Raw genomic sequence first — 22,417 nt, 5'->3', positions numbered from 1 at the left:
TTTTTAATTTTTAAAAGATTTTTATTTTTTATTTACTTGACAGAGGAGAGACAGCAGAGAGAGAACACAAGCAGGGAAAGCAGCAGAGGGGGAGGGAGAAGCGGGCTCTCCACCAAGCAGAGAGCCCTACACGGGGGCTTGATCCCAGAACCCTGGCATAATGACCTGAGCAGAAGGCAGATACCCAATCGACTGAGCCACCCAAGCTGGCATCTATTTTAGTAAATAAAATTTTATTGGAATAGAGCCAAGCTCATTTATTTACATATTGTCTATGGTTGCTTTTGTGCCACAATGACCAGAGATGAGTAATCATAACAGATGATAGAATCTACAAAGATGAAAATACTATCCAGCCCCTAAAAAACAGTCTGCTTTCCCGATGAGATACCACTTCACACCCACTAGAATGGCTATCATCGAAATCCAATGAGGAACATCATCAAAAACCAGTGAGGATGTAGACCCATTGGAGCCCTCATGCACTGCTAATTGGAACGTAAAATGGAGCAGCCATTTTGGACAACAGTCTGGCAGTTCCTCAGAGGGTAAACAGAGTTACTGTATGACCCAACAATCCCATCCCTGGGTGTGTGTCCAACAGAAATAAAAACATGTGTCCACACAGAAATTTGTACAACATTCACAGCAGCATTATTTATAATGGGAAAAAGGGGACTGTGTCCATTGATGGATGAGTGAATAAGTAAAATGGGGTTTAGACATACAACTAAATATTAGGCAATAGAAATATAATAGGGTACATTCTCTAATATGGTTGAGCTGTGGGGGCACCTGGGCAGCTCAGTCAGTTAAGAATCTGCCTGCAGCTCAGGTCATGATCTCAGGGTCCTGGGATTGAGTCCTTCATCAGGCTCCCCGATCAGTGGGGAGTCTGCTTCTCCCTCTGCTTGACTACCTCCCTGGCTTGTGTTTTCTCTCTCTCAAATAAATAAATACAATCTAAAATAAATCATATGGATGAGCTGTGAAAACATTATGCTAAATGAAAGAAGCCAGCCACAAAAGAGTAGTTTGTTTGATTCCGTTTGTGTGACACGTCCGGAATAGGCAGTCTATAGAGACAGACAATAGATCTGTGATGTCTAGGTTCAGCGAGGCTGGTGAGTGTTGGCTAAGGGTGTAGGGTTTCTTTTGGGGTGATGAATTGATTGTGGTGATGGTTATACAACTCTGTGGTGATGGTTATACTAAAAGGCACTGAATTGTATACTTTCAGTGGGTGAATTATTTGGTGTATGACTTACGTCCCAATAAAGCCATGTTTTCTTTTTAAAGATTTTATTTATTTATTTGTCAGAAAGAGAGAGAGCACAAACAGGGGGAGCAGCAGGCAGAGGGAGAATCAGGCTCCCCACTGAGCAAGGAGCCTAATGCGGGACTCCATCCCAGGACCCTGGGATCATGACTTGAGGTGAAGGCAGAGGTTGAACTGACTGAGCCACTCAGGCATCCCTAAAGCCATCTTTTAGAAGGTTTATCGACTTTTGTTCTACATGGTCAAGGAAGTCCTCTGAGGAGGTGACTTTTGAGCTCCCTTTGTAATTGGCTCAAAGCTCTCAAACAGTAACAGAGGACATTTTACTGAGCACTTATGTGGCAGACGCTGCGGAAAGCATTTTATAATTACCACCTCATTGAATCCCCATAAAAGCCTATGGCTTAGATACTGACAACCCCATTTAACAGATGAAGAAATTGGAGCACAAAGAGGATAGGCAACTTGTCCTACGTCACACAGCTGATAAATGGCAGAACTAGGATTCAATTCTGGCTATTTCTGACTTCAAAGCCTATGTCCACTGAGCTAACCACTGACAGTTTCCCGTCCTGTCTCTGAATTCCTAATGTTTCCCGGATCAGGAATATGGCCCAAATTAAGATGGAGGAGATGGGAAAGAGAGTACAGTAGGAAGGTAGGAAAGGGCATGCCAGGTGGAGGGGAGAGCAATGAGCATGCTGAGAGGTGTCTCTGGGCTCAGGGAGGCACCTCACAGGGGGAGCAAGACACTAACATAGAGGTTCCCAAACTTTAGAGAGATAGAAATAATCTATTGCAAGAAGTCAGAGGGAGGCTTATTTAAAATGCAGATTCCATGGGGCGCCTGGGTGGCTCGGTGTGTTAAAGCCTCTGCCTTCAGCTCAGGTCATGATCCCAGGGTCCTGGGATCGAGCCCCGCATCGGGCTCTCTGCTCAGCAGGGAGCCTGCTTCCCCCCCCACCGCCTGCCTCCCTGCCTACTTGTGATCTCTGCCTGTCAAATAAATAAATAAAATCTTTTTAAAAATGCAGATTCCTGGGCCTCACTGTCGAAGATCTGATTTAATGGATCTGAGGTGGGGACCAGGAATCCAATGTTAAAGCTTGCTGGATCTAAAGCAGGTGGTCCAGAGAGCACTCTGTGAAATGTCCAGCAGGAACCTCAAGGTCAACACAAGACCTCTCTGTGGGCCCCTGCCCACTCCCCATTTTGGTATCCCTCTTTTCCCTCCCTTCCTGATATCCCATATTCCTGGCTTTCATTCTTCTCTCTGCGCCCAGAGACTCCCCACTGAGCATTCCAGACCTCCCCGTCTCTGTGCCTGCTCTTTCTTCCAGCTGGTGTGACCTCACCTACCTTCCTCTGCTCTGCTCCATCTCCCCCAAGAGGCCTCATCCCATCTCCCCTTCCTTAGCCTCCCATGCCACAAAGGTTCAGCTCTTGGGAGTCTGTCCCCTGTTTATGAAATCTTCCCTAACAACAGGCACATTTCTCTACTGCATCTATAAATTGGGGATAAAGAGTCAACAACTAAATGTGCACAAGGAACATTGTAGGCACCCCACAAACACTGCGAGACAATACAAAGCATTGTATTGCTTTTATACAATAACATACCTATTATTATCCCCATTTTACAGCTGAAGAGAGTGAGGCAAGGAGGTCTTCAAAAACTTGCCCCAGGCCACCCAGCTAGAATTTGGTAGTAACTGAATTTGAACTTAAGCAACAGGTGCTCAACTTTAATCATCATGAGACTGGCGTTCATTGTTATGATGAGGCTCCAGTGAGAGAGGAGATGCCAGCACGCTGGTACAGGGCCAGGCCTCTGGTGGGTGCTCAGTAAATGGTGGAGACTGAAGTGGATTGAAAGGTTCATCTGGGGACGGGGGGGTGGAAATTACCCAAAGACCTCACTGACCATGACATCTCATGCTTTTTATTTGATAAGACTCAGCATCTTAAGATCTCTGATGAGAACAGGATATAAAAAAAAAAATTCAAAAAAAAAGTCATGAAACAAAATTCAGAATGGTGTCCCACTCAAAGCTTGGTGGGTCCAAAGCCTGTCAATCTACGTCTTTGAGGGTGACTGTGGGTTTTAACTTTAGAACATTAAGGCGGTGCAACTCCTGGGGAAGGAAGTAGGGGAGGGGTAGCTGATCTTCCTGTCCTTTTTTTTTTTTTTTTTTAAGATTTTATTTATTTATTTGACAGACAGAGATCACAAGTAGGCAGAGAGGCAGGCAAAGAGAGAGGAGGAAGCAGGCTCCCTGCTGAGCAGAGAGCCCGACTCAGGGCTCCATCCCAGGATCCTGGGATCATGACCTGAGCCGAAGACAGAGGCTTTAACCCACTGAGCCACCCAAGCACCCCGCCTGTTGTTTTCTAATCAAGGTACCTCATTGTATGGAGACCCCTCCACCCTGACGCCAATTCTCTTTCAGCTCAGGTCATAACCTCATATACTCTCCTCCTCTGAGCTCCATACAAAACTTACGTAGACCAGAAAGCCTCCCATTTGAACCTAGGGTTTCTCTGTAGAGTCAGACAGCTTCCCGTCTGAATTGAATCAATGGGGAATCCTAGGGATCACATTTCTCCCAACATGGATGAGCCATGAAAATATGCTAAATGGAATCTTCAGTCTTGTCACCCTTCACAAAGCTGCCCCGTTTTGGGTGGCACAGAAGTCAAGAAGACAACAGGAAGAAGAACGCTGGACAATTCTATTGGTCGAACCCAAACCCAACATATCAGGATGGACCCAAATCTCAGGAAAAATAAGACAATTCCAGTGGGTTACAGGACACAACAGATAACAAGAGTCACCCTCAAATAAGACTAGAAGGTTTTCCGGAAATGGACAATTTTCTGAAACGCTTGCCGAAACTCCTTGTTAAACACAGTGTATATTATGGGATTGATGAGGGAGTTGAGATAGCCAAGCCAGGTGAAGAAGTCGAAGACGGCTGGGTGGAGCCAGCAGGAGTCCCGGCAGATGGGGAGGACCAGAGATGCAACAAAGAAGGGTAGCCAGCAGATGATAAAGGCCCCCAGGATGATCCCCAGCGTCTTCGTGGCTTTCCTTTCTCGAGCGGCGGAGATCCTCTTGCGCTCCAGGACACTATCAGCCAGCTTGATTTTCACGTGGTTGAAGAAGAGAGCGGAGCCGGCTGTGTGGGTGTGCCCCTCGTGGAGGCTGGGGCTGAGGGAGCAGAGTGAGGACCCCGCAGAGCCGGTGATGAGTTGGGCGGTGGTGAAGCGCTTCCCGTAGAGCGAAGGCGGGTTCAGGATGCGGTTCCGGGCGGCCATGTAGATGCGGCCATAGAGGATGATGAGCAGCACAGATGGGATGTAGAAGGCCCCACAGGTGGAGTAGATGGTGTAGGAGATCTGAGACGTGTTCACCAGGCAGTCCAACATCTCTTCGTGAGCTTTGGCCTGCCGCCAGAAGAGTGGCGGGATGGAGATGCAGATGGAGATGACCCAGACAGTGGCGATCATGGCGGCCGCCCGGCCCGCTGTGCGGCGTTTACTGTACTCCAGGGCATCCGTGATGGCCCAGTACCTGTCCAGAGCAATGACACAGAGATGCAGGATGGAGGCCGTGCAGCACGTGATGTCGGAAGACAGCCAGATGTCACACAGGATTTGGCCAAAACTCCAGGTGCGAGTGGTGGTGTAGGCGATGCTGATGGGCATGACCAGGATGGAGACTAAGAGGTCAGTCATGGCCAGGGAGCCGATGAGATAGTTGGCTGGGGTATGGAGCTTCTTGGTGAGGAAGATGGTGGTGAGAACAAAGGCGTTGGAGAGGGCTGTGGCCACTGTGATGATGGAAAGGAGCAGAGCAAGGGAGATCTTGAGGGCCCGAAGTGTCCCTGGACCCCAAGGCTCTGGGGTTTCTGTAGCATTCAGGGATCTATTGGCGGCCTCCCGGAGAAGGCCTTCCAGGGACTGATTTGGCGGGGACATTCTAGGTGGCTCTCTCTTCTCTCGGACTTGGACACACACAGCTCCCTTCACAGTTGTCTTGCCTACGGGACAAGGTCATCCTTCTGCTTCACGTTGGTGGGGGCTCTCCATCAGTATGGCCCACAGTGAAAAGACCTCAAGACTTGACTATTTGAAGAACAGTGAGGTGACAGCTGGTAATTAAAGGTCTTTCCTAAGCCGGATAAATCCCAAGACGTCTCACTATTCTGGAACTTGGCCCAGCAACTCTTCAAGCCCAGAGGACACATGCTGACTTTGTGAGACATTTATCAGGAGCTCACACTAATGTGGACAGTGCTTTGGGATTCTCACTTTTGGCATTTGGGCTCCTTCCAAAGCTTGAGGGATAAATGTGTTTAATGAGAACTTTGGAATTTCCCCCATCCTATTCTGAGAAGAGTCTGGGTTTCAGGTTGCCTCTGGGGAGCTTTTAAAACCAGAGACACAAAGAAGTACCAGCAGATTCTCAGAAGTAGTCCGGTCAACAGCTCACCATTCTCCTAAGTTCATCTTAACACATCATGAGGCAATTAACTTTGGTTCCTGTCCCACTGATCACTTTGAGCCCCAACAGACAAAACATTTTGGTTCCCAAGACTTGAAGTAGCATGACCTTAGAGAAGGCAAAACAAACCGATCACCGACGATTCATCGAGAAGGGCACACGTCCAGAACTCTGGGACTTAAAAAAGAAAAGAAGGCAAGAGTTAGGTTCTAGAAGGACAATTGAGACCCTTGAGATGAACTCTTAAGTTTAAAAGCATACTGCTTAGTGCTAGCAGTGACACAGTGAAACTAGCATTGTCAAAAGTGTCAGGAGAACACAGGGGAGAGCAACAAGTCCCACCCCCCACAATTCCCAGTGGGGGCAGAGCCTCTGGAAGCATCACAGGCCTGTTATAAATAATGAAATCAGCTTTGTAAATTATGAATCAGAAACCATCATTCTATTTGCTCAACAACAACGAAAACTAAACAAAATAACTCCGTGCACAGAAAAAAAGAGTCACCAGGAAAGATACCAAATTTTTACATTGTATTTCTCCCTAGAGACCTTTCTTCGATTATTTATTTTTAATTTTATGTATTTATTTGAGATAGGGCGAGAGTGAGAGAGAGAGTGAGAGAGAGCACGCACAAGCAGGTGGAGAAGCAGGCAGAGGGAGAAGGAGCTCTCCACTGAGCAGGGAGCCTCACGTGGGGCTCGATCCCAGGACTCTGAGATCATGACCTGAGCTGAAGGCAGATGCTCCCTCACACTGAGCCACAGAAGCGGCCCCCTTTCTTCTATTCCTAAAATTTTTTTCAAATTTCCTAGAGGGGGCATGCATGATTCTTAAAATAAACACAAAGACAAAAAACAAAAACACCGTTCGGTTAGCAGAGAAGTTAGTTGAAGAAATTAAAACAATGAGCATTTTTCATGGTGAAAGTTCAACTCCAGAAAATATATTCAGCTTTTTTTTTTAAACTAATCTTTTTTTTAAGATTCCATTTATTTGTTTGACAGAGAAAGACACACAGAGAAAGGGAACACAAGCAGGCGGAGTGGGAGAGGGAGAAGCAGGGAGAGCAGAGAGCAGGGAGCCCGATGCTGGGGCTCGATCCCAGGACCCTGGAACCAGGACCGATGACAAAGGCAGATGCCCAACGACTGAGCCACCCAGGTACCCCTATATTCAGCTTTCTAAATGGAAACTGGCAATGTTGTCACAAAAAACCCTTAAAGACTTGTTTTCTCTTCTATGTGCTTGAATCTGGGTTTCAGTATTTGGGACACGGGCAAGCCGAAGGTTTCTTGGAGCTTGGAGCTTCTGGTACAGATGATCGGGGTTAGATAAAGCAGATGGCACTCTGTGTAAGGACCATCTCTGGCACGACCCCAGCTGAAGACTGTGGGGCCTACTGGTAGCCCCCTGGGATGGAGCTGGCCAGGCAGATTTATATATACACACTTTAAACATGTGATTATGATTATATATGAATTTGTTTCATAGTTTGTATGTTTTGCAACTTAATATATTTTGAACTTTGTTCCATCAGTCATTCCCATAACATCATTCTTAAGGGCTGTATATAGCTCCAATGGGTGGCTACATTAAGAAGATTTCAATAGTCAAGGTCAGGAAGGATGGCGTTTCTGGTGGCTGGAAAGGCAAGAGCAAAGGGCCAGAGGTCAGCAAGTGCAAGGCCTGGGAAAGAGCCCAGCTGTCTGGAGCACAGAGAACAGAGGCGGGGTAGCAGAGAAGGCTCAGGAGGGGGCTGGCACCAGAGGTGGGAGGCAGCTGGGTGCAGGGGAGAGCTTGGCTTGGGCAGGACAATCTGGGCTCCAATCCCTCTTCTCTCGCCACCCTCCTGTATGACCTTGGGCAAGTCCCTTACCCCTTTCTGAGTCTCAGATTTCGTCTTCAAAACAGCCACCCTGCCTGCCTCGACAGCTTCCATCGCTCCTAGCAAGGCCGGCTTCTGAAACCCAGTAAACACTGAGCGATGTCAAGTCTCATTACCATCTGACTCAGCAGAGAGGCTCAGGGACTTGTTGGGAAAGTTCAGCCTGTGTCTGTTGATTGACTGATTTTTAAACCATTAAGAAACTAAACTACAGCAATGCAATAGTTTCTCTTCCAGTCCTCAAACTGTGGGAACTTCAGCTTTAAAAAATATATCTTCCTGGGGCACCTGGGTGGTTCAGTCAGTTAGGCATCTGCCTTCAGCTCAGGTCATGATCCAAGAGTCTTGGGATAGAGCCCCACCTCGGCTCCCTGCTCAGCGGGGAGCCTGCCTCTTCCTCTTCCCTTCCTCCTGCTCAGGCTCTTTCTCTGTCTCCCTCTCTCAAATAAATAAATAAAATCTTTAAAAACATATATCTTCCTAGAGGTGGGAGAACATTCTCAATTTAAGAAAACAAATCTGGGGCGCCTGGATGACTCAATGGGTTAAGCCTCCGCCTTCAGCTCAAGTCATGATCTCAGGATCCTGGGATCCAGCCCCTCATCAGGCTCTCTGCTCAGCAGGGAGCCTGCTTCCCCCTTTCTCTCTGCCTGCCTCTCTGCCTGCTTGTGATCTCCCCGTCAAATAAATAAATAAAATCTTTAAAATTTAAGGAAAAAAAAAAAGAAAACAAATCTGTTGGTTTTTTTTTTTTAAGGTTTTATTTATTTATTTGACAGAGAGAGAGAGAGAGAGAGAGATCACAAGTAGAGAGGCAGGCAGAGAGAGAGGGGGATGCAGGCTCCCTGCTGAGTAGAGAACCCAATGTGGGGCTCGATCCCAGGACCCTGAGATCATGACCTGAGCCGAAGGCAGCGGCTTAACCCACTGAGCCACCCAGGTGCCCCTAGTTTTTTTTTTTTTAATGTAGACTTGACCCCAGCATGGAGCTCAATGCAGATCTTGAGCTCATAACCCTGAGATTGTGTCCTGAGCTGAGATCAAGAGTCAGACACCTAAGTGACTGAGCCACCCAGGCACCCCCAGAAAACCAATCTTAATCTTAGCCTGCTCAAGAACATTCCCAAAGTTGAAAAGATACTATTATTATTATCATGATGATGTCTTTTATAAAGCTCCTGCTATGTTGCCGGCACTGAGCTAGCCCTGGGGCCAAGAGTCGCCCACAGTGACATGGGCATTATGGCCCCACCTTATAAGTGAGCAGAGAGGTGATGTCACCTGCCCAAGGTCACCCAGCTGGAAGTGGAAAAACTGGGTCTGGAGTCATTCTCGAGATTTCCATTCTTCTCCACACTGCCTGGAAGAAAAGCCTTAAGGCACATGTGCTTCTAGGAGTGAAACTGGTTTGGGGCCTCACAGGGATAGGTGAAAATGATGCCCTCTCTGACCCTCTCACTCCATGCTCCACCTCTGGCTGAATTTTCCTCCCACTTTGGCTCACATGGAAAATGTGAAGTTGGGTTGGACTGTTTGGAACGTTCTTCCTTCCAGACAGACCAGGTGCAGTCAATTCTTATGGAGGGCTGTGCATTTGCCTCACAAACCCATCCATGTGGCCGTCCCTTGGGTTCCAGGCATTCCAATGACTTCACTCAGTGAAAGGCGTGGGCTCAGAGAGGCCTGGGAGGCTGGTGGGTGACATCTTGGGAAGGACAAGGTAGCTTGCCTTGGTCAGGAAGGCTGGGCTGGAATTTTGAGGGAAGCCACATGATTCTGAAGCTGTCTCCTTCCTCTCCTGCCTGCTGTCCTTCCCCACCCTCAACAAAGTTGGGGAATTTTCCCACAATCCTGCTACCTTTGGTGATTAGAACCGTAGCTCTATAAGCAGCTGCCTCTCCTATCACACTTCAGATAATAAAACAACAAAAAAAAAATACAAATGAAAACAACAGTGAGATAGCAAATTCAACCAGCCGACAAGGAAGATGTTTTAAATCTGATCCTGCCACGTCACCCCGTAAGGGTGTGGACCAACGGGAATTGTCACCTACCACTAGCAGAGTGGAAAGAGGAGGAATCTCGTTAGCGAACACTCTGATATTATCTCATAAAGCTGAAGATGCGATGATTACCTCATGGCCCAGTAATTTTGCTCCCAGGTGTGGATCACAGGGAGGCTCTTCTTTGTGTTCATCAGCAGAGAGGAACAAGAATGGTCACAGTGGCATGGACTAGAAACAACTAGAAACCACCCACACATCCATCCACAGGAGAGTGGTAGAATGTGGTGTATCCCTGTGCCAGGGCCCCACGGAGAAGTCAACCTCAATAAACCAAAGCTGTGTTCAAGTGGGTGCTTTTCACAAGCAACACCGAGTGCCAAAGTCGCAAACACGCAGGGAGAAACAAAGTGTTTAGAGACATAAATATATATTGATGAAGCCATAAGGAAAAGCAAGGAAATGTTAACTATAAAATCCAGGATTGTGGTCTCCCCTGGAGGGGAAAGAAGGCAGGAATGAGATTGTGCAGGGGTTTTTTAAGGTGGTGGTAGGTATGTGGATGTTGATGATTATTCTTTGAACTGTATGTATGTAATAATATATACTTTTTAAAAAAATTTATTTGACAGACAAAGATCACAAGTAGGCAGAGAGGCAGGCAGGGAGAGAGAGGAGGAAGCAGGCTCCCCGCTGAGCAAAGCCCGATTTGGGGCTCGATCCCAGGACCCGGAAATCATGACCTGAGCTGAAGGCAGAGGCCTTAACCCACTGAGCCACCCAGGCGCCCGTATAATATATACTTTTTTTTTTTATAGGGAATGATATATTTGTAATTATTTCTCTTAGACAATCAATTTTGTACATTAGAAAAAAAAGAACCATACTACCAGCAATGACACGGACACATTTTGATGCAGTAATACCTGTTGATACATTTGAATCCAGAAGATCTGGGTTCTGGTCCCAGCTCTGCCACGGACCAGCAGGTAACTAAGGATAAGTCACGACTTCTCTTGGACCCTTAGTTTTTTCCTTGGTAAAATGGAAATATAAGCATGGGTATTCTGCCCCAAAGGATGTTTCGTACTTCCAATAAGATCACATATGTGGGTGCCTGGGTGGCTGAGCCCCCAGGACCCTGAGATCATGACCTGAGCCAAAATCAAGAGCCAGACACTTAACCGACTGAGCCAGCCAGGAGCCCCTCAAAGTATACATTTTAAGTGAGGTAGGATCAGGTTCCAATTCCTGTTGTTCCACTTTCTTGCTATGGCCGTTGGGCAAGTCATGCAAGCTCTCTGGGCGTGCACTGCCTCCATGATCGGAGCTGATAATCCGGACCTCACGGAAGCTTGGGGAGAACCGGTAAGATCATGGATCCAAAGACCTGACAGAGTAAATGATGACTTCTCTGGTTTCTCTATGATGTGTCCAACCAAATTCAGGTCTGCAGGCAATGAGGTCTCCTCTGTCTACTGTCCGACAAGCCACCCCTGTCTATTTTAGTGAGTCATGTCTGCCACTGTCAGAACTACCATCCATACCAGAGAGCTTCTCCCTTGTCGAACGCGCCCCCAGGAACCACCACGGCAGCAGCGAGGACTCCCCTCAGCCCAGTGGAGTCTCCCTGCAGAGTCTAGACCACACAGACCCCAGCCACACCATACACTCTCAACTCTAGCATCTCTCCAGCGAGAGGGAGGGAAAAAGCAGGGTGTCAATCTCTGCTTGTTGCACAATCCGCTTCTGAGCATAGCTGATTGGACTAGCGGACACATGACCCCAAGTGAGCCAACCAGATTCTCTCCCGGGAATTCAGCAAGGAGACTGTGAGCAGCTGGGTGGACTGACGACGGAGGAGGTGCAACCTGCAAGTCAAGGACCCCGAGGCTGAAATCTGGCCATGGCCAAGACCAAGGTCAGGGCAGGTTTGGGGGCAGCAGAAAAGCCATAGGTACATAAGAAAACAGGTCGGCAGAGAAAGGCAGGAGAAGGGAGTATACAGAGAAAAGAGCAGAGAGACAGGGGAAACTCCCTGTCCCAAGAGAGGAAGAGGAAGGAACCTTCCAGATCCAATGGCACTCCTTCCTATTCCTGGATGTCCATGAGCAACCTCTGTACCTAGGAATCCTCACTGATATGGGCTCCTGCTTTTCTCGGTGGAGTCAGTTTAAATGGACTGAGAAACAGTCCAACGGACCCTGGGAAGTGGTAATAAGACTGAGTTCCTTTTCCCCCAAACAGTCCCAACTGTGGGGTGGCCGCAAGTCATTTCACCTCCTGGGCTTTTCTTCTTCTGTCTGTAAATTGGGGTAATAGCACCTTTCTCCCAGAACTGCTCTGTGGGTTCAGTGGGAAGGATGAGAGCCTGGCCCACAGCAGGGGCTCTTTGTAGCCCTTTTAACAAGGGCTCCCTACACAGGGCTCATTCTGTTTGCAGAAAGATCAGTCACCTCCCCTTTCTGAAGGATCTTTATTTTAACAGTCATAAAACCTTGCCAGAAACCAAGAGGATATATGGGTTTAATGTATCCTCAGAAGCCAGTCTCATCCTTTTGGAAGGAAAAAACCCTGGGCTCTGTGATAAAGATTTGTTACAGTAGGATAAATCCGCGACACTTCCGCCCCCCAGAAAAATCCGTGCCTGTTATTTCTCTAGAAGCCGTGTGGTATGGCCGAGGGAGCCCTGGATGGGGAAATCATTCTCCACAAATCTGAGGAATGCTTTATATTTTACAAAGTGGATCCACAGCTATGGCCCTCTCCTCTCCAGGGCATGGGACCTCCCTCAGCCTCAGTTTCCTCCTCTGTAAAATCAGGGCATCAAGTTTACCCCTCTGGGGGTGTTGTGAGTGTGAAGTAATATATATGGAGAAAACTGGAAAAGGGTTAACATGGGTGTGTCTGTCTGTCTGTATCTGAGCCCAAGAGCTGACTTCTAATTAGTTTCACAAGCAAGTCTATCCTTCACCTGTTTCTCTAATTATTAAATCTGGAAAATGTAGAAAGTTAAAAAGAGCCAAACCTCTGACCAAAACCTTCTACGCGCAGCCATATAACCAACAAAAACCCGCACGTATGTTCACCAAACCACTTGTGCAAGGATCGTTCACACAGGCACGGTTTAACAGCCACAGACTGAAAACTATCCAACAGACACCTGTCATAGAACGCAGAAATGAGCTGCGGCAGACTCACGCAGTAGAATGTTCCACACCAGCGAGAAGGAACCCCAGCTCCTTGCTACGCACAACCACATAGAAGGAACAGGCGTCATGTTGAGCCCAAGAAGCTGCGCATTATGACACAGCACGTGTAATTCAAACATGAAGATCAAGAACAGGCAAAACTGACCTACACTGATGCAAGCCCCGGGGCTTGTCCCTTCACCTCTCTGCGCTGTTTCTTCGTATGGAAAACAGGGGTGGGGGTGCTTGGCTGAGTCACTCAGTTGAATGTGAAACTCTTGATCTCAGGGTTGTGAGTTCAAGCCCCACACTGGGTATAGAGACTGCCTAAAAATAAAATCTGGAGGGCGTCTGAGTGGCTCAGTGGGTTAAAACCTCTGCCTTAGGCTCAGGTCATGAACTCAGGGTCCTGGGATCAAGCCCCATGTTGGGCTCTCTGCTCAGCAGGGAGCCTGCTTCCCTTCTTCTCTCTCTGCCTGCCTCTCTGCCTGCTTGTGATCTCCGTCTGTCAAATAAATAAATAAAATCTTAAAAAAAATAAAATCTGGGGTGCCTGGATGGCTGAGCCGGTTAAGCATCTGATTTTGGCTCAGGTCCTGATCTCAGCATCCTGGGATCAAGCCTCCTGTAGGACTCCCTGCTCAGTGGGGAGTCTGCTTGTCCTTCTGCCCCTTTCCCTGCTCGTATACTCTCTCTCTCAAATAAATAAAACCTCTAAAAAAAATAAAATAAAATACAATCTTTAAAAAAAGAAAGTGTGGACAATAACAATACCAACCTCAAAGTGCTGTTATGTTTGAGTGAGTTGAACAGAAAGCCCAGCCATATAGTAAACGCTCCATGGTTAGTTATAATGAACAGCCCCTCCCTGGCAAACCTGATTTAGAAGGAACACGTTAAATGATGCAATCCAACCCGATCGGCTGGGATTGCTGATGCCCAGAGAGGCAGATGTCTTGTCTAAGATCACACAGTGCCGTCTCCCACCCTTCTCAGCTCAGCTCCGGGCTTCTACTATCTCATGCTGCCTCCAACAGCACCCGTCAAAGGAGGGGGAGATCGCCTTGTCCCTCAAGTCTGGGTTCAGTGTGAACTAGCTGTGGTCAACAGAGTGAGGCAGAAGGGACAGTGAGCCAGTTCCAAATTTAGTTCTCAAGAGGCTGTGCATGTTTCTGCTTACACTCTGCCACTGCCATGAGCACATGTGGGGGTGAGCCTACCGGTCCCTAGAGGAGGCAAAGACACATGGAGCAGAGAGCCACTCCAGCCAACTGCCCCCCAGGCAGAGTCAGCCTAGGACAGAGGCTCTCAGAGGACCAGCAGATGCCTGTGTGAACCCCGCTAAACCAGCAGAAATGCCCAGCCAATTTCAGATTAAATCAGCCAGTCTCCAGATGCAGGACTCGTAGGAATAAATGTCTTCTTAATCCACTGAGTTTGGGGGTGGTTTGTTATATGGCAATAGCTGATATAGTCCCATCATTTGCTGAATTACTAAATTCTGTCAGTTCTACTGCATAAACCTAACTGTGCGTTGACTCTACTCTCCCTTCTAGCTCTGTTTCAGGCTGCATCTCCTCTGGCCTAAATGGGCTCTCTGCTGCCACTCCTACCCCATCTTCATTCTCTTACCACATCACACCCAGAATTTTCCTTTAATTTTTTATTTTTTACATGTTATTTATTTGAGAGAGAGAAAGAGAGTGAGAGAGCATGAACAGTAGGGAGGGGCACAGGGATAAGGAGAAGCAGACTCCCCACTGAGCAGGGAGCCCGACCCAGGACTCCATTCCAGCACCCTAAGATCATGACCTGAGCCCAAGGCAGATGTTTAATGGACTGAGCCACCAAGGTACACCAGGAATCTTCCTTTTAACTAAAAGTCTGGCCATGTCAGTTCTTTACAGTCCTCCAGGGGCTCCCAAGGCACCTGGGATTCAGCCCCAGCTTGGTCTAAGAGACCTTCACGACCTGGTCTTTATTTACATTTCCAGCATCATCTCCTGACCCAGCAGATCTGCTAGTCTTCCTGCCAGCACCCTGCTGCTTGAGCCCCAGTGCTGCTTTCTGCTCCAAACCTCCATCCCCGTTGGGTCCTCTGCCGGGAAGGTATCCCCTGCTCAGCCCTCTGGTTGCCTAATCCAGTCATGCTTCAGGGCTAAGCTTTGGCATCACCCCAGGAAGCCTTCCCTAACTTTCTCCCCCCAGCCCAGCTTGGGTTAGATACCCCGCTTCTGGACTCCTACACCATAGCTCTTACCTGCTGGACTGCCTCTGTCACTGGACCTTGAGTGCAGGGACCATGGTTTACTTAACCCCTAGAGCCCAGATACCTGGCTCAGAGCAAGAGGAAGGGGCGCTGAGAACAGAGCTTGGCCTGAGAGTAGGAAGCCCTGATCTTTGCTTCGTTCTGCCATAAACTCTGTGGCCTCAGATAAGTCAGTTCCTGCTCTGTGCCTCAGTGTCTCCATCTTGAAAATGCAAGGGTTTGGGGTGCCTGGGTGGCTCAGTTGGTTAAGCATCTGCCTTCAGCTCTGGTCATGATCCTGAGATCGAGCCCTGACTGGGGCTCCTTGCTCAGCTGGGGAGCCCGCCTCTCCCTCTCCCCTTGCCCTTCCCCTCTGCTTATGCTTTCTCTCTAATAATTAAAATCTTAAAAAAAAAAAAAAATCCGAGACAGGTGAAGCCTGTTTTCCAGACCTTTACAACAGCTAGGGAAGTCTGAGAAGGCAACACCTTCCTACTTACAGCTTTGCACTGAGTTATGACCAGTGTTCAGTAGGGAAGGGACCACCTTGAATGACTAAGCCTTGCACAAAGGCATTGCGGTTGACAACTCACCCGATTTCCTCCCATGCTTATGGGAAAGCGGGCAAAGGGGTTTTAAACTCTCGCCTTCTGCCTCTCATACTACAGCTTGGAGACAGACTTAGTACCCCCACTTTACAGATGGAAAAACTGAGGTCCAGAGAGGTGAAATGACTAGCCCAAGGTCATGTGGGTAATATGAGACACAGCTGGGAATGAGAGCCAGTGCTGAAAAACTCTAGGATAGCTATTACTGCTGGCCACACGTGGCCACTGAGATGGGCTGGAGTGTAAAACGCACCGAGGTTCAAAGAGTTTCAAAAAGAATGTAAAATATCTCACTAATAATTTTTTCTATCAGTTAGTTGATATTTTGGACATATTGAGTAAATAAAACATAAGTGAAATTCATTTCACTTTCTTCTTTCTTCTTCTTTCTCCTCCTCCTTCTGCCCCTCCCCCTTCTTCTTTTTCTTCTTTCTTCTCCTTCTCCTTTTAACACCGCTACCTCTAAATTTTCTAAATCTAAAATTACCTTTGTGGCTTAATTCCTGTTTCTATCGCATAGTGGTGCTCTCCAACCAGGGGTTCTCAACGGGGGTGATATCGCCCCCTAGGGGTCATTTTGGGACTCTGTCCTCAGGGAACTCCCTCAATCCAGGGGCGGGGCTGGGACGGTCTGCCGCGCTGCTAGCGTGCGGGCCGGAACAGCAGGAGCAGCAAAGTAACCGCTGGCGCTATTACGAGCTCCCCGAGCTCCCCGTGCGCCAGGCACTGTTCTCAGCACGTCTCCTTTATCCACTGCTTTAAGGCTGATCCCACCCTCTGAAGTCAGTCTTACTGGTGTTATTCCCATAGCCCGGGGCAGAGAACTGCAGCTCGGAGAAATGGCTTGCTGAGGCCCTGCAGATCTAGAATAGGAATCCAGCTTGCTCGCCTCCCTGCTCCACCGCTTAGGAAAGGTGAGTCTGTACCACTCCGTCCTCCACTGCACAAATAGCCCGCGCAAGCCTGCACATACTCACAGACTCTTTGCTGGGAACGTGTTGGATGCCAAGCTCCACCACTCGCACCTGAATGGGCCCTGACCCCGGGGAAGCATGCACGCCATCCTCCGCCTGCCTTTACAGCACAGCCCAGAGTGAGGACAGAAACAGCCTCTCACCGCAGCCCATCTCACACTGGAATGAACCCACGGGCTACCTAGGGATCTCAGGAAACGCGCAGGTGCTGATTCCATGGGACGGGAGCAGGACCTGAGATTCGGCATTGCAGACAAGCTGCCAGGTAAATGCGGGGCTGCTCCATGCACCACAATGAACCGTGGGGGAGATAACAGCAAAGTCAGCGGCAGGATATAAGAAGATCTGAGTGTCAAAGCAGGAAAGACTCAGGAATCCTTTAGTCCATCTCCCTCGTGGTGCTGACAGAGAGGCCCAGGGAGGGCAGGAAACTTGCCTAAGGGCACACAGCGAGTTACAGGCAGAGACCAAGTGTTCAGATTCCCAACAGTGCTCCTTCTGTTGCCTCGCATTTGCAGCAGGAACTTAAGACTAAGGACAGAAGTATCCAGAGGCTCTCGTGCCCAACTCACACCATATATTTTTGACATTTTCCAATCTCCCAGTCACCTCTGTCTGGGTTACCATATGAGGGGAGTGATTCTCAGAGCAGACTGGAGGGGCAGACCACACTTTGCCGGAAGCCTCTAGGGCTGCATCCCCAGGTCCTGGAGCTCACTCCTGGAGCTTACCACCCCCCCCCCAACCCCCGTGCTGCACGTCTGGGTCCCCAGACAGCACTTGAGCTGATGGAGTGAATAAACCACTTTCAGGACAAGCGAGATGCTGTCTTCTCCAGACTGGATAAACAAGGTATGAACAATAGGAATTCATTTCCTAGAAATGAAACACTGGATTTGTTAGCGCTTATGGGATCCAAACCTGCTCCCCACCATCTGCTCGCCCTGCTGGGAGCCATAATCCTGTGTTACAAGCACAAGCTTTAGAATCAGATAGACTGAATTTACTTCCCCGCTCTGCCATTTACTAGCTCTGTGACTCTGGGCAAGTTTCTCGACCTCTCTGAGCCTGTTTCCTTGTCCATTCCACAGCGGCTCACTTAAAGCCTCACCATGTGTTGACTTAAGCAATGCACACGTGGACCCTGTTCCCGGAAGACTTCCGGCAGCCCCGGGGAAATGCTCCCGGAACCTGGGTCCACAGACATCATTGAGGATGACATCGGAGCATGAAGGGAGCCCTGGGAATGTAGGAGAGACAGATGACCTGCTGTGACCCTGAGGCCCCTTCAGAAAGTAGCCCTGAAATGGAGTGCTAGAGGACAAAGGCAGTCAGCCAGGGGAGAGGAGTTGGGGCCGATGACAGCTATTCCACACATGGAAGACTCCTTGGAGAACTTTTCCCTTCATGCGCCCTGAATCCTTCTTCACTTCCCGTTGCTGACCTGTCCAGAGGTCGCACAGCCCTTCCCGCTCCTCTTCCTGTGCACTCAGCAGAAGACCCCACCTCCAGCATGACTCGGGCCTCCTTCTGCAAAAACACTGTGGTTCTCTCACTCCTCTGAGCTTTTACACAGGCTATTCCCTCTACCTGAAATACCCTTCTTCTCAGCTCCAGATCCACCTTCTCTGGAGGTTTCTCTGGACCCAAGAGATGGAACTGGTTACTCCCCTCTCCCCACCGCAGTGGGCTCATTTGCTGGTTACCTGTCTCCCTGTTGGACTTGATTTCTGCAGGGGGGGGGGGAGTGGTATACATGTGTCATGAAGCCCAGTGCCCTCTGTGAGGGGGACCCCTCATCCACCCACCCAAAGGCAACTTCACTCCCAGGATTGAATTCAACTGTCACCTCTTTGCTGAAACTTGTCCACTCGTTTCACCACATGGGAGTTTGGGAAGTCCCAAACTCGATACAGCCATCATCTTCCTCATCCACACCAGCCTCTCCTATTTCCTCCTTGGCAGGCACAATCCCGTTCCCATTCACCTATGCGCAGCACTCGGCATCCTCCCCCACCCCTCTCTTCCCAAGCAATTACCCAGTTATTAATCTTTTATGTCTGAGCAGGTTGAGGCTCAGAAAGGTTATGCAATCTGCTCAAGGTCACACAGCACATACATGGGCAGACCCAGGGTCTTGCTCTGAACAGCTCAGACTTCCTCCCTAGCCTGACCTCTAATTCCCTACAAGTCTTGTCTCCTCTCCCCTGACTTCCCCACACACTGTGGGGCATTCATGTCCCGGTTCAGGCTGACTCCCCTCTGCCTGAAAAAACAATCTTTCCACTCCCCTTCATGCATACCTGATGTCATCTGCCTTCTGCTTTGAAGTCCTTATTGAAAGCCACTTATTCCTGGGTCACCTGGGTGGCTCAGTGGGTTAAGCCACTGCCTTCAGCTCAGGTCATGATCTCAGGGTCCTGGGATCAAGCCCCATATCAGGCTCTCTGCTCAGCCGGGAGACTGCTTCCCCCTCTCTTTCTGCCTGCCTCTCTGCTTACTTGTGATCTCTCCGTCAAATAAATAAATGAAATCTTAAAAAAAAAAAAAAAAAGCCACTTACTCCAGGAAGCCTTTTCTGGTGAACCAGATGCTAAACCTTCCTCCTTGAAGCCCTCTCTGGACTCCAGGTCTGTTTGTGCCTCTCCCTGCCCATGCCTGGAAGCTCTTTGAAGAGCTAGCTGCCTATTCCCACCGCCCACCAGTGACCACGACACAGTAGGATGGCAATCAGTATAGAAGAACTCCTTTGTAAGGCTCCAGTGAGCCCTGAAGAGATAATAGCATTTGCACTCTCCAGTTTGAAACTCTCCAGTGGCTCCCATGTCAGAACAAAATCCAAAATCCTCAGCACTGCCCACAAGGCCCTACACTGCCTGCTGCCCAGGATGCCCACCTCTCTGACTTCGTCTCTTACCAGCTGCCCACCCCACACTTAAATATCACCTCCTTGGGCCGCCTGGGTGGCTCAGTGGGTTAAAGCCTCTGCCTTCGGCTCGGATCATGATCTCAGGGTCCTGGGATTGAGCCCCGCATCGGGCTCTCTGCTCAGCAGGGAGCCTGCTTCCCTTCCTCTCTCTCTGCCTACTTGTAATCTCTATCAAATAAATAAATAAAATCTTAAAAAAAAAATCACCTCCTTGGCAAAGCTCTGACCGACCAGTATAATCGAGTATCTCTCATTCTCTAGCCTATCATCCTGCTCGATGCTCCTTTTAGCACCTCACCCAATCTGATATTTTCTGCCCCTCTCTGCTTCTCTCGCCCCTACCCCCTGCCAAAACTTGCCTTCAGACGAGCCCATCGCTATATCCCCAGCGTCTAGAACAATGCGGGGCTGACAATACCTCGATAGGTCTATAGCCTGAGGAGAGATCTGTGCTAGGGACAAATCTGTATGAGTCACATGCACAGAGGTGGTAACTAAAGCCAGCGGGGGTGGGTAAGACACCCAGAGAGAGTGTCTAGTATGAGCAGAGCAGAGGGCCTGGGGGAGTAGAGCAGCTAATGGCTGTAGAAAGAAGGATAAACCTGCAAAAAGAAGAGATGAAGAAGGGAAAATATGACAGTGCCACATCGCAGGAGCCAGAAGTGTGTCCAGAGGAAAGGAGGGGTCAGCCGTGTCATCTGCTACTCAGAGAGAAAGTTCAAGACTGAACGATGTCCGTAGAATTCGGCTTGCTGGAGGACACCGGTGACCTTGGCAGACCCCTGCCCTTCTGCGTGCGCCTCAGACCCCTAACCATCCACAATGAGAGGGACCTCTCAGGTCCCGGGAACTCCCAGCTCTGAGAATGTATTTTCGCTCAGAGTCACATCACTTCACCAAGAACTGTCATGCATCTGCAGCCTAGGAGAGAAGGGATGACCCTGTCCGTTCACCCTCATTATCCGCCATGCATCTGACAAACTCTGAGAAGCACCCTTGTATTTCTGGGCCTGTTACTAGGTACCATGGGGGAGGAGAGGAAGCCCTAAGCCCTACCAGTCAGGTCCCGCTGGCCAGCCCCTCCCTTCCAGGCGGTGGCTAGATCCTGGCTTCCAGGATGCCTCCAGAGTAAAGACCACCCATTTCTCCCCACCTGCTGGACAGGACCAAAGGCTGGAGAAGGTTCAGCTGTCCAAGCTGCCTTGCTTGCTGCTGTCGGTAAAGAGTCCCTCCAGGTCTCTGTGAGGAAGGCTAAGCCCCTGACCAGTGGCTGTGCAGTCCAGAGGAGAGACATGTGCTCAATCAGAAAACACTGGAGGCTAATTCCAAGGAAGAGATTGAGAGATGACTCCCACTAATCAGAGCAATGATTTCCGCTAATGGCTGAGTTGTTGAGTGCCCAGGCGCTGTGCTGAGCAATGACCACATTGGATTTGCACAAGCAAGCCTGCAAGGCAGCATTCTTAACCCATTTCACATGGGAGAAAACCATGGCTCAGAGAGGTAAAGGGCTTTCCCAAGGTCAGGCAGCTAGTAAATAGCCAAGCCCGGTTTGCTAATGCAGTCAGTCTGATGGAGAGCACCTGCGCTGAACTGTTGAACTTCAACAGTGAGGCAGGGGGCTAAGTCTTAGATCCTCTTACAAGGAATGCGACCTTGGGCGAGTCTGAATCTCCATTCTCCCCATCTGCAGCAAAGCAGATTTCTAGTGCCCTTCCAGTTCTGACATTCCGTGATTAGCTAGGATTTATACAGAACTTTACAGTTTTAAAAAAGGCATCCTTACAGCAGTTCCTTTATTCCCACGGATCGTGCAGGGTGGGAGAAGTATCCCCTCCTTCTGATAGACGCGCAAACTGAAGTTCGAAACGATGCAGTGACCTGCCTAAGGTCACAAAGCAAGTCCGGGCCCGCCGGGCTTCGGGTCTGGAAACCGAGGCTCCACACTGGACGCCCTTTCAACTCCCCTCGGCAAAGGGTCGGCCCCGCGCTGCGCCGCACCCCGACTGGCCGACAGGGGGCAGCGCCCCGCTTCCCTCCGCCGCCGGGGCCACGTGGGGGCGTCACAGCCCCCGACCCAGGCGCGCCCCCCGCCCGGCCAGATGTCGCCCCCGCACGGGGGTGCCCCGAATGCGCTCCTGGGATCCCGCAGCCGTCTCCGGGCGCTGCCTCGGCCCCCACTCCGTCCCGGGGCTCCGGGACGGCGCCCCCCACGGACGCTCCCCGCGGGTCGGAGAGGTCCTCCGGGACCCTCTGTCCTGCGCGCGCGCGCTTCCCGTCCGAAGGCACCGAGAAGGGGGCCGCGCAGGTCACCGAGGCCCCAAGCCGTGGCGCCCCCTCCCCGCCCCAGCGCCCTCGGGACGGCCGCCGCGGCCGGACTCCCAGCCGCAAGGGTCCCGGCGCGCCCACCCCGGGCGGCACTCGGCTCCGAGAGCTTACCCGCTCCGGGCCACGCAGGTGCGGACCCCGCGCTCCCCCGCCCGGGTCCTGCTTCCTCGAGCAGCGCCGTGTCTCTCCGCGGGCGGCCGCCGCATCTCCGCCGCGACCCCCGCCGAGTCCGGACGCCGCCCGCCCTACCGCCCCAGGGGCTCTGCCCGGCCAGCGCCTTCGCGATCCCCGCCTCCCTCCGCCCCGGCCCGCGCCCTGCGGCTCCAGCTCCGCGCTCCCCTTCCCGCGCACGCTGCTCCTCCTCGCTCCCCTCCCCCAGCTCCTCCCCCGCGAGCCTCGCTCCCCATCTCGACCCCCCGCCCGCGGCCCGCAGGCTCGCTCGGCCCCCTCCGGCCCCGGCCCCG

General features: G+C 50.3%; 1 protein-coding gene across 1 annotated transcript; it reads right to left on the bottom strand.

Annotated features, from left to right (window-relative positions):
- Positions 1–3,654: 3,654 nt before the first annotated feature.
- HTR1D (5-hydroxytryptamine receptor 1D) lies at positions 3,655–22,185 on the bottom strand. The gene is made up of 2 exons (XM_046016470.1): positions 22,065–22,185; positions 3,655–5,963 (listed from the first exon to the last, which is right to left on the bottom strand). The coding sequence occupies exon 2, from the start codon at positions 5,258–5,260 to the stop codon at positions 4,127–4,129; it is 1,134 nt and encodes a 377-aa protein (XP_045872426.1). The 5' UTR covers positions 5,261–5,963; positions 22,065–22,185; the 3' UTR covers positions 3,655–4,126.
- Positions 22,186–22,417: the final 232 nt, after the last annotated feature.

Source organism: Meles meles, chromosome 1, assembly GCF_922984935.1.
Source record: "Meles meles chromosome 1, mMelMel3.1 paternal haplotype, whole genome shotgun sequence".
Taxonomy (NCBI): Eukaryota; Metazoa; Chordata; class Mammalia; order Carnivora; family Mustelidae; genus Meles; species Meles meles.
Note: the sequence above shows the minus strand (reverse complement) of the source record. Positions and strands in the feature narration are given on the sequence as shown.